We start from the raw sequence: 12,445 nt of genomic DNA on the forward strand, positions 1-12,445 counted from the left end.
GATGATTTGTAAATGCGTTAATTCCAGAATTTAAAAAAATAACGGGTACAATTATTTTTTAGGAAGGAATCAGCTAAGTGTGGGACGTTCAACCTCAAGTTATTGGGTTACATTCAGTAATCACTGGGAGACATTCAGCCACCTCTTTTTTTAGAAGCATCAGATTCAATGTTTGTAATGTAATGTTTGTTTGAAATGCATATGGGAGCCTCAAACTTGACTCATTTTAAAAATGTATTTTGAAAGAGTTCCTTTTAAATAGCAAGACCAGCATTTAATAAAATAAATCCTCGTGAACTTTTCTTTTTAGTAATTTCCTTCTTCCCTCTGAAAACAGGAAAATGTTGGTATGATATAGCCCTGTTGACTATATTTAGAAGCTCCATCATCATTAAGCGAGAAACTGACTAATTATGCAGGAAAGGTAGTGACATTCAGTGAAATGTTTTTGTTTGGGTTGGTTCGTTTGATTTATGTTGGTTGGTTGGTTGGTTTTGTTTGTTTTTTTTAGGGTTTTGTTTGTAAATCTTCCCTTTCCATATTTTAGTAGTTGCAGGTGCATCATTTCAGACCAATGTGATTTCTAAGGTGTCGCTTTTAAGGCTGTGTCTTAGTCCATCATGTGCCCTGTTGGGCCCAGCTGTTACAGTAACTGAACTATTCTCAACCCTCAGTATTTATAGCTGCACACTTTAATAATGTTCCTTTATAAACCCAGTAAAGCCTCTACTACTGAAGTGACATAGGCTTTGTTTGTAAAGAAAAGTATATTCTGTGTAGAGTTACGACGTTTAATTTGATCTGCTCATATTTCCTTTTTCAAAGATACGACTCAAATTCAGGCGGAGAGAGAGAGATCCAGCGTACAATGCTGGAATTGCTGAACCAACTCGATGGGTTTGATTCTCGTGGGGATGTAAAAGTTATTATGGCCACAAACAGAATAGAAACCCTGGACCCAGCCTTAATCAGGCCAGGTAAGAGCCTTTTTGTTCAGTCATGTTTATTGTGAAAAGCTCCATGCTGCTTTATGGTGTGTTTTGAGAGTAACAACAACTAGTGTTTTATGTCTGTTGGAAGTTATTGGCTGGGTGGCAGATAGAGGATGGTTTCTGCTGCATTTTCAAGGGACAAAATGTAAAATCTGACACAATGTAAGAGCATGGAGGGAAGGATAGCTTTTGGTTTTATGAGAAATGGTACATTATTAATGGGGCAGAAGAGCACATATATTATTTTTAATGTACCGTGCTGTTGCTTAGTATGGATGTTGGCAATACTAACTCGCAGAGCCACTTGATCTGACTTGTACTGACTTGCAGAGCCACTTGATCTGACCCATGGAGCTGGAAGGCTTTGCCTGAGCCTATGCTGGAGCTAGGTCCTGGCAGCTGGAACCTGCACCTGCATTGCCACCACTTCTCACACCCCCGCCCCCCTTCCCCCGCCCCCAATGCATCTCCCCACTTTTGGCTGCAGTGCAGATGCAGCTTGTGGCCAGTAGGAAACTGAGCTGGGGCTGCAGTCAGGAGAAGGTGGAGGTGGGCAAGGAGAAACAGCAGCAATGTGGATGCAGCTTCCAGTTGCATGGACCTGGTGTGGTTCTCTACCAGCTTGGAGGCTGCAGCTAAGGGGGTACTGAGGAGAATCAGTGGCAGCAGCATGGGTACAATTCTCAGCTGCACTTGTGCCCCAAATGCTAGGGGGACTGGAAAAGCAGCATCAGTAGAGCTCCTGGTTGCCTGGTCCCATCACGGACAAAGGCAAACCTCGCATCACTGCTAATGCTACCAAAGGCATCAGATTCCTATGCCAGACTGGAGCCAGGTTGTTCCAGCCCACAGCTTGCAAAAGTTGCTGGCCCCTGGCTTAGTATTTAGCCACATTCTTAAATGCTTTTTCATATTTTCTGGCCAGCGTAGTGTATTCATCTGCAGAATGCCCCTGCGGGGTTGAGAAATACTGTTATCCTTAATGTTACAGGTGGGAAGTTGAGGCACGGGGTTTGGGCCAAATCCTTGAAGGCCTTTTTTTTTTTTTTCTTTGACCACAAATCTGGAACCTGCCATCATGTATGCTCTGGGGCATGCTGCTTTATTATTTAAAAAGAAATCACCTACGCAAGCATTTGTTGATTGCAAACATATATGAAGTATCTTGATAACTTGGAATTAATTCCCAGATAAACAGCTTAGTGAAATGTAAAATCATCTGAGAATTTGTATACAGGTTTCCCTGTAATTATGCTGTTTTTCGCATAAGAGCGAATTCACTTATACAGAACCCGTATAAAGCAAGGGATACCTACAGAAAGTAATTCCAGAAGTTTAAAAAAAAAATAAAACCTGGAGCCTCACCCAAGCAAGTTAACTGGACTAACAGAAGGAGTAAGAGGTATGGTATTCTTCAGCTAAAAACAAACAACTAGGGGCTTGATTCACATTTAAGCATTTTGTTTCAGCAAACCCCAAACCTCAGGAACTAACAGCCCATTGGTCCACATTAAATGCCTATGAATTATTCAAATTAACACTGCTTCAGAAAAATCACAGCTACTTCAACCTAATTGTCATTTAAGCCTAGCGTGTAAACAGCTGTCTTGATGCAAGTCATATCCCAGCTTAATTAGAGCCTCATTAAACTGGCTAGCTGTTTTCAGCCTTTTGTTTCTTAGTGATGCATTGTTTAGTTTTTAACCTTGCTTTCCTTCACCCACAGCCAAATGAACTTGGCAGCCTTCAAGGCATGACAAAGGACAGTCTAGTTTTGGTGGTATTTACTAATGGGGAATGGAGAAGACTGAGGCTGAAAACAGACTTTAGGTTTAGTGCTGGGGCGGATTGCCCAGGACTTTGACTCCCATTAAAACAGGCTTGGAACAGTCTTTACATGCACAGCTTGAAGAACAAGTAACACGAATTAGCCCCAGTTGTCTTGGTGGAAAAAGTATTATTTCCATACCTCACAGGTACTTAATGTGGAACAGTGGGCTTGTTGTCTGTATGGTCCCACAATAAAAGGCTTTGTGTGGGTGAGGTGGAGCTAGGGAATCTGATGTCTGTTTTTTGCAGGACATTGAACTGGTGATTATTTGGGTGTGGGTTCCGGTTCAAGCCACCAGAAATAAAACTAGAGTTTAGTTACTGGTTTAAACAGGTTCAGATCAAATTTCTTTCACACAGCATAGAAGAAATTTCCTAATTTTGCTAACTTCAGAATAAGAAATATGCTTTTAAAACACATTTTAAAGTTGTAGTGTTCTTTTTTTAACTTGACTCTACTTTACTTCAACTTTACATGACTGGCAGGGTCTTTTTGTTGTTAAAACAATTACTTTCTCATAAATAGTTTTTGAACGATCTAAAATAACATCCAGTATCTGCTCTGTCATAACTGACCTCTGTGCTGATAGAATAAATTGGAGGCCTTAATATTCTTTCAGCATTTGCTTGTTACTGAAACTGTCATTACCATTTTTGTCACTTGAAGCAGTTACAGCCTAGCATTTTTTTTTGTGGTGTTCCCAGTATTTTAATGCATCTTCCTTCTTACATGGCTCATCTGCAAATGACTCAAGATATGGCCCTATCTTTTGGTGGGCTTTGTTTTCTTTCTTTTCTTTCTTTTTTTTTCCCCCAGGTCTTTTTCTCTGGAGCTTTTACTAGCTTTAAGAAGAATCCAGTTCATCACCTGATCTTTCACTTTCAGACATGTGCCTTGAAGTCAGTGATATAGAATCAAACTTCTGAATCAAACATTTCCATTCTTGTCCATGTATTAGTTAAATGAAATATTACCTTGAGTTTCCCTTCTTCTAACAGAAGGACTGATATCAAGGAAAAGATATTATTTTCAAGCGGATTTTTTTCTTAGTTTTTCATGGAAGCCAATAAGGACTGAGGTAAAGGCTTTTGAGGCTTTTGCTGTTTCCAAATGGCATTTTAACCAAGCATGATAAAAGTTACCCATTGTTATTTGATCATACCAAAGACTTTGTTGTTACTTTAAAAGGCTTCAGCACAATTGTTGCGCCTTTGGTGGCGTTCCATTCTGCTTCTGTCAGATGAAGCTCATGGTTTGACGTGGCCATTACCTGACAGAAGCCTCTGAGCTCCAGCAGTTTGTCAGGCATGTCACAAATTTGAATGCCGTCTAGTACGACAGTCTTGGGTATTTTGACTTCAATTTCCTAATTATTACCTATATTGTTGGGCTTCTCAATTTTTAACATACAGATCAAGTTTTGTGAAATAGGTTGGAAATGAAATGTTCCTTCAGTGTATCTTCAGCTGCAAACTGCAGTGTATGGGTTGAGAACAGCCAGTCCCCCTCAATATTACACCAGTTGCCTTGGGAGATGCATTAAATCCACATTCTTCAAGTATCTGGACCAAATCACTGTGGTCTTAGTCCATATCTTCTTTTTTATAATAATCCTCAGGCAGTACGTTTTTTGTTTCCTTTTCATTCTGAATTTGTTCGATTTCTCTATTTCCTAGGCCTTGAGCATTAACCTAACTGCTTTCAGCACGTTTGCTCCATTATCTGTCGTCATACTATATTTTTGTCTGTGTGATTCCATATATACCAACAACTTTAAGAATCAGTGATTTTATATATTAAAAAGATTGTTTCTCTGTCATCTTTTTCATTGCAAGAGTTTGAAGAAAAATTGCTTCTGCAATAATATGCTGAATGTTAATCCCTTAAAGTGATCAGCCACGTTGTATGATGTTATCCACTTACAACAAAATTAATCTTCCCTTAATTTCTTTTTTGGTTCCTTCCTGAAAGGTGCCACTTTTGTTGCCACCAATCTCAGGTATTTGCAGCATTCACTGTAAGTTTTGTCCCCAAGCCTTCTAGCATGAGGTCAGCAATTTTGCGAAATCCTGAATCTTCTGTCAACTGATATGACCTTCCATTAACAGTAACTAATTCTAGGCAAGCATCCAGTAAGGTAGCTTCATCAATTTTTTTTGTAATTGCCTTTGTTTTTTACATGGAATCCGAAGTAGCTTATGTTGTAATTGACTTCTTGGGCATGGGTTCCTCAGGATTGCATGCATGTTGAGGGGGGTTATTTTTATTCTATATTTCATCTCTTTCTAAACAAAGAAAGAGAAACATCATATTCCTTGGGATGGTGTCTTTTAATGTGGCATTCAGGTTGGCAGCGTTGAGAGGCGGGGCATCATCTTGAAATAGAGTATGAGGGCAGGGGGTGGGGAGTATCTGCTGTGGCTCAGTCTCTAGTCCTAGCTCAGGGGTGGGGCCAGAGCGACAGCTACTGTCTGTCCCCTCTACCCTGTTGCTGACGTGCCCCAACATCTCCTCGCTGCAGCCTCTTTCCTCCATCTTCTCCCCAATGTGGCCTCTGCTCCTCTGCCTGCCCTTCTCCCTCCCCCTCACTTAACCTTGCTCTGTGCCAGCAGGCTCCATCCATACTGTAGCATGGGGCACGGAGAACAGCCCCAGCCTGGCCCGATAGCAGGGGCGTGCAACCCACATAGCTGCGAAGGGAGCTGTGCCCCATGCCCCAGGTTACAAGAAGGTCAGAGCATTCCCGCACAGAGCAAGGGGAAGTGGGTGGCAGAGGCTGGGGTAGGGGCAGGAGAGGGAGCAAAGGGGAAAGGGGAGCCCACGGCTGCAGTGTGTGGCCAGGCACAAGCAGGGGGCCAGCTGCTTGACCTCCCCACACCACCTGCCCCTTTCCCCCTGGGCAGCAGCGGCGGAGGGGGGGCAGTAAATTAAAGACAATCTTCTAGGAATCAGATTCTAAATGGAAAAATTATAACAAAATTATATGTTTTTCTGTGTATAGAATCTAATTATTAGGGGGTTGTTTTAAATTTAGGGTTCTCTTAGTTTTGAGTGAATATGGTAGTTCATCAGAAGAAGACAGCTCCTACTCTTCTTCTTCCCTCCCCTTGATTTGTGGGCTGGTCTCTTTCAGTTCTGATTCTGTTCCCTGTATAGTTCAGAGAAAATGTGCTACAAGAGCATGAAGTGTTAAACACAGTTTGGCCACGGACATTTGAAGCTAAGTGGTCAATGTAACATGAAATAACTGTAAAGTAACGAAAATTAAGAATTAAGAGTCCACTAAGAAAGCAGTAGTAGTTACCAGGGCTGTGCAAAATTTGGCCACCAGTTTTGTTTCGACACTGTTTTGACCTGTTTTGAGGTTGAAACAGCAAAATCGAAATGAAACAGATATGGTCGAAACAGCCTCAAAATGAAATGAGGCAAGTCGAAACGTTTCGCTGTTTCAACGCTGCTTTGACGTTTCGCCCATAGGCTATAATGGGAAAGGTCAAAACAGCCTATAAATTTGTCATTTCTGGACAGATTTGCAGAAATCCAGCCTATAACTTTGTCATTTCTGGCCAGATTTGGATAAAACTTGCAGAAATGGTAGCCCCTTCTGAGGACATAAGTTTCAAGAAGATAGGTGCAGGGGATTCAGAGAAACTGCACCCCAAAATCTTGAGAGCCAAACTTGTATCATGTGTATGTGTTAAGCCACAGCAGGGTCAAAACTGCAGGCATGCTAGCCCGTGTAGGGCACAAAGCCTGCTAAGTTTCAAGGAGGTAGGTGTAGGGAGTTCGGGGAAACTGTACCCCAAAATCTTGAAAGTAAAACTCATGTCACGTGTATGCGTTAAGCCACAGCATGGTGAAAACTGCAGGCATGCTAGCCCCTGATGAGGCCACGAAGCCTGCCAAGTTTCAAGGAGATAAGTGTGGGGGTTTGGGGGAAACTGCACCTCAGGTGCAGGGGGGTCGGAGAACTGTCTGCAGCTTATCTCCTTGAAACTTGGCACGTGTCATGCCCTCAGAAGGGGCTACGAGTCCTAAAAGTTTCATCCAAATCTGGCCAGAAATGACAAAGTTATAGCCTGTTTCAACCTTCCCCATTATATCCTAAGGGCGAAACGTCAAAATGGCACAGCCGTTTCGACTTGAAACAAACGTTGAAACGAAACACTGTTCTGTCGAAATGCTGGTCGAAACTAAACGCTGCCGTTTCGCACAGCCCTAGTAGTTACAGCTATTCATGTATATTCAACTCAATTGTCTGGTAATAATACAGACTAAGGAACCGAAAAAAACCCCATAATAGTATTTGGAAATTCAGAGAAAATAATGACGATTCACTAGAAGCTGAGACAAGCTTTTCTGGTAGCCATCTCATGCCTTTGTATTTCATACTAAATTGGTAGTTTTTGTAGTTTAAAAATAATCTTTATGTATGTAGTTCTAATAAAGGCTGAACTTTCATTTTAACTGATGACCCAGATTTTTTTTCAGTTCAATTCTAGTTCAGGCTGGGTAGGGTAAGACAAATTATGGTTTTGTTCAAGTTCAGGCTGAAGTCAAAATACTGGTTCTTTGGGTCCAGTTCAACTCTCTAGTTTTTAGTCTGAGATGGAGGGTATTACTTGTCTTCCTGAAGCTTCTAGTGGTTTAGTTCTCACTGGGGTACCTTGCTTTGATATGTATTTATCTGTTGTGCTGGGCCAAGGGCTTCAGAGAGAGATTGAGTGTGCATACACAAACTACATGCAAGAATTCTGCCATGCTTGTTCTCCCAGCAGAGAAATTACCCAGAGCTGCATATACAGCTGTTCATATGGTGAGACCATGAAGAGTGGAGAGCTTACAGTACTGACACTACAGCTGGAGAGGCTTCCTGTGCACAGATCTCAGTGGGTGCCTGTAGATGTGCAGAACTCCTGCTCCGATGTGCTGTTATTATAGCATGTTAAAGCTGGAGCACGCTAACTAGCATTTCTACGCTGGGAGAAAAAGCCTGAAAATCTGTACACTCATAGGTGTATGTATGAGGCCATAGGCAATATATAAAGTATTGAAGACAATTTTCTTCTTTACGTACACTAAATACATGCAGGCAGCCTATGAAAGAATTGATGGGATCTGCTGAACTGAAAGTTAAAGAGAGCGATTTGGTAAGATAAACATATTGCTGAAAAGCTAAACTATTTCTTTGACTCGCTCAGTCTTGCTGCTGAGGACATTGGGAAGATGCCTACTCCAAAACTGCTTTTTTATCATAAAAATAACCTATTCTATTAGGCTTAGATCAGTGGTTCTCAATCTTTTTAGATCTGAGGCACCCCTTGGAAAATGCCAGTTGTTAGTTTTGATTGTTTTTTTGACAACAGAAAAATAGAACAATTATTTTATTGCAAAGAACTTGGGCCAGAATGTTTTGAACATTATGAATTCCTATTTGAAATCTGAGTTTATCTTGTGAACCATGTTTGCACACCTAAAAGCACTATAATTTGTGTGGCACCCTGGTTGAGAATCTTTGGCTTAGTGTACAGCCAACAGTTCTAAAGTATGAAGTAGCTGAACTTTCAACAAAAATACATCATCACAAAAAGCAGAAGCTGTTCCAGAGAATTGGAGGGTAGCAATTTTTTTTTTACTTATGTTTTAAAAATGCTGTAGAAATATATGGAGAATTGCAGATCAAGTAAGCCTTGCAGAGCTCTCTGGCAAATGGAGTAGAGCACCTAGAAGTGCATTTTATGACAGTCTGACCATTAGTTCTGTCTCTAAAGGAAAATCGAGTTTAATTACTGATTTGATACATTCAAAGAAGGTAATACAGGAAGAATTTGCTTGCATAATAGAACATTCCAAAAGGCCTTAACCAGTTAACAAGAAGCTACCAAAGACGTTAAGTAGTCATTGAGTGAAGGAAAAAGTATTGTCCTGGATCAAAATTGACAAGGAATCAATCCAAACAACAGGATTAAATGGTCATACCAAGTGTTTGTTAAACATCTGGAAACAGGATAGGGATTGAGTAATGATGTAATAAATTGTGTAAATGACAGGTTAGTCAGGACCCAAGACACACGGAGAGAGGTGAATGGCCAACCCATCATTAATTAGGGTTGGGGATTTGCCCAGTCAGATAAAGTTGGGTCAACTGACTGGTCAAACATCAGTCAAAATTGTAAAAAAAAATTGCCATTAGGTTCAAATCATATACAGAAAAGGCACAATTTTTCCATTAAGTGTGTAAAAAAAAAAAAAAAAAAAAAAATTTAAAAATTAAAAAAAAAATCATATTTCTGTCAAGAAAACTACAAAGTAATGTAGTGTTTTGTATAATTGTTAAAACCTTTGACTGGCTTGCCAACCCTAAATTCAGTATGGGAACATGTTAAGTAGTGCACAGTGGATGGGAGAACTTAGTCTAAATATTTTTCAGGGTTTTAAATTAAATATAAAAGTCAAAGTGACCTGGGTATCATTGTAGTCAGTGATATTGTCTGCTCAGTATGCAGCTACTGTCAGAAAAGCTCTTAGGATCACAACAAATCAGACAGTGAATAATAAAGAATATTATAATACCATTAAATAAATCAGTCTGGAATAGTGTGTGCACTATTGATCACAAGCGCAGCTCCATGGAATGGATATGCAGGACTACAGAAGGTTCAGAGAAGGACACAGTGATCAAGGGCAGGGAAAACTCTCTTTTGACTTGGGTTGCTTAGAAAGGAGGTAAGGGAAGGATGGGGTAAAAATATAAAATAAATCTGGGCTAGGGACACAAACCACACACAAACCAGCATAAGTGATTGGAAACCAGTTCAAATCTAACGCAACAGAAGTTCAGTACAGATAAACTGCTTTTAAAATGGCCAAAACCATTTTAAGATAAACCTTTATGGATGTAGTATCAGACTTAACTGATTTAGGTTAAATTGGTTTATTGAACTTCTGTTCCAGATCCCCTCCAAATTCAAGTTAACTCCCAGGATGCTTTGCCCCTCCTCACAGGGTGGGCAGGCCAGCCTTGGCCCAAGCTGTCACCTCCAGCCGAGCAGGGAGGCATGCTTTAGGCCCCCCTGGCTTCTGGTCTGGGCCAGTGCAGGCATGTGGTTGCATTTCTGGAATCAAAAGTGAATTATGTTCACTTGGTTATTGGTTCAGTCCATGCAGCTTAGACTAGCCTGTGAAAATTGAAGTGATTCAGCCTTGGGCTTTTTATCTGTCTGTACTTAGCCCTGATCTTCCTGCCTCAAAGTCTAACAACAAGGGGACATTCAATGGGAAATTTTATAACCAATTAAAGGAAATGCGTTCTTCCTTTTAATATGCAATTGAACTGTTGAACTTATTACTACAGGATGTCACTGAGACCAATAACTTGGCAAAATTAAAAAAAGGCATGAAAATGTATGGATATCAGGAATACCAGAGTTGCATAATCAGTAGGAGATTGAATGGAAGGGATTTTAAACCTCATCCTTCAGAAGCTAGCCAAATCTTTAGGTCTTAACCTGGTGTCTCATACTTAACATTCGCTCCACTTCTGCCTGCTTCATAGTCTTTTCAACTTCTGATGCATTTAATGTTAGCTATTATCTCACAACAGAATACTAGCCTAGATGATCTTTTGCCCAGTGTAGTTTGGCAGTTCCTGTGTTCTGTAGTTAAATACAACTCAGGCTAACAGTAATCCTTGATGCTTGTGTCATGCCAGTCAAGAGTGGAATACTGCATAAATATTAATAACTCTTAGTTAGTGTCCTTAGTGCAAGCGTGGGGCCTGTCCTAGCACAGCATGTTCTTTCCAGAACATGGTCATGCTGTGTTGACAGGGATGGTGAGGCACCATCAGCAGATAGTGTCAGTCCACAATCAAGTTTATGTAAACTTATTTTCATACATAGGACGTATTGATAGGAAGATTGAGTTCCCCCTACCAGACGAAAAAACCAAGAAGCGCATCTTCCAGATTCACACCAGCAGAATGACTTTGGCAGATGATGTGACTCTAGATGAGCTGATTATGGCTAAAGATGACCTCTCTGGTGCTGACATTAAGGTACAGTGTGCTAGTCCTAACTGAGGTTTTAAAAGACATTATGATGAATGCTTAAAAATAATCTGGCATGAATTATGATTTTTTTTTTGTTGTATAATCTACATGATGAGTTCCCTTTATCTGCTAATGCTCAAGAAAAGCATGATGTTGTTTGAAGTTTTACTATTTCCTGTGTCTCACCATTAAGTAGAGGAACTGCCAGAGCCTCCAATGTTTCTCTCTTAGCATTAATGATCTTCATACTCCATTTGAATGCCAGTCAGTATTCAGGTGTCATGGTAACATTTCCAGTTTATAAAGTTGAGTAGGTATTAAAACTCTATTTCTAATAGCTGACAGGGGAGCACTACTAGATAATGCTGATGCATTGGCAGTCAGAAAATGGAAATCGTAGTAAAAACATTTTATGGTAGCACAAAAGCCAAGCAAACAAATGTCCATACCCTTTATTGCATCACAGATGCCCCAAATTTGTGGCTTCAATGAAGGTGGTATTAATTTGTGCAGCTCTTTAGCAGCAGCTGTTGGTTTACTTTATGGCATAAAAACACCAGCAGCTCAGAGCTGCCTGCAATCTGGACATGTTGCCACCCCAGCACAAGGCTTGAGAGGCCCAATTCTGCACACCTGGGAGTTCCTGTGCAGGACTAGACCCCTCAAGCCCCAGGAGAACATGTTGCCTGTTTTCCTGCAGCATCAGTTGAGTGGGACAGCAGGGTACCCATGTTTCATTTCATAAAGTGGATCTGCTGTTCCAGGACATTTATTTGATGACTTCTGTTTCTAACCTCACTGTTCAGTTTTGCATCTGGAGAATTCAATTTGGAAATGGTCTGTCCTAGTATTTTGCTTGCACTGTTTGAATAAACTTGTGAATATCACTTTCCCTCTTTGACAGGCAATTTGTACAGAAGCAGGCTTGATGGCTTTGAGAGAACGCCGCATGAAAGTGACAAATGAAGACTTTAAAAAATCTAAAGAAAATGTTCTGTATAAGAAACAAGAAGGCACCCCAGAGGGGCTTTATCTTTAGATATTCTTGGCATACATTGGGACTTCTCACATTCTGAATACATAAAGGAGGTGACAAATATTCCACATGCTTTTAGCAAAGCAAAAAGTTTGTGCCATGGCCTCTTCAAGCATGTAGGGTAAAGTTCTGTTGGACTGTATTTAATTTTAAGTCAGTGTGAAACATCTTATTTCCCAATAAAAACATTGTGTTTCAGAATGGATTTTGTTAGTGAATTACCTTGCTAGTACTTCAAACTTAGCAACCAGCCCAATTCACAGAGCCTCCTGCTTTATCTGTACTTGATCTGTAGAATAGTTCAGAATTCATTTACCTTTCACAAAAAAAGTTTGGGTCTTAAAGACAGACCCTGCAGTGGTAGTGTGAGCTGCAACTGCTATCCAGCCTATATACAACTAAGGGAACAAATTCTCTCTGGCAGTCTTCAAAAGGAATGGTCTTTTCAGTTTCCATGTACTCCCCTCAGGCAGTAGTTAATACTAAACATCTTTTATTTTGTGTTAATCGCATAGCAAGTTACAACTCAGAAGAAA

The 12,445-nt window shown here is 40.5% G+C and overlaps 1 protein-coding gene across 1 annotated transcript in view; it reads left to right on the forward strand.

The window, feature by feature from the left end:
- PSMC1 (proteasome 26S subunit, ATPase 1) overlaps positions 1-12,112 on the forward strand; it is a 21,785-nt gene extending 9,673 nt beyond the window's left edge. The window contains exons 9-11 of the mRNA XM_025209746.1: positions 826-977; positions 10,725-10,879; positions 11,778-12,112. Coding sequence (XP_025065531.1) covers positions 826-977; positions 10,725-10,879; positions 11,778-11,912 — 442 coding nt within the window. The 3' untranslated portion in view covers positions 11,913-12,112. The remainder of the gene's footprint in view (positions 1-825; positions 978-10,724; positions 10,880-11,777) is intronic.
- The last annotated feature ends 333 nt before the right edge of the window (positions 12,113-12,445 follow it).

Source organism: Alligator sinensis, unplaced genomic scaffold (assembly GCF_000455745.1).
Source record: "Alligator sinensis unplaced genomic scaffold, ASM45574v1 scaffold281_1, whole genome shotgun sequence".
In the NCBI taxonomy this organism is placed as follows: Eukaryota; Metazoa; Chordata; order Crocodylia; family Alligatoridae; genus Alligator; species Alligator sinensis.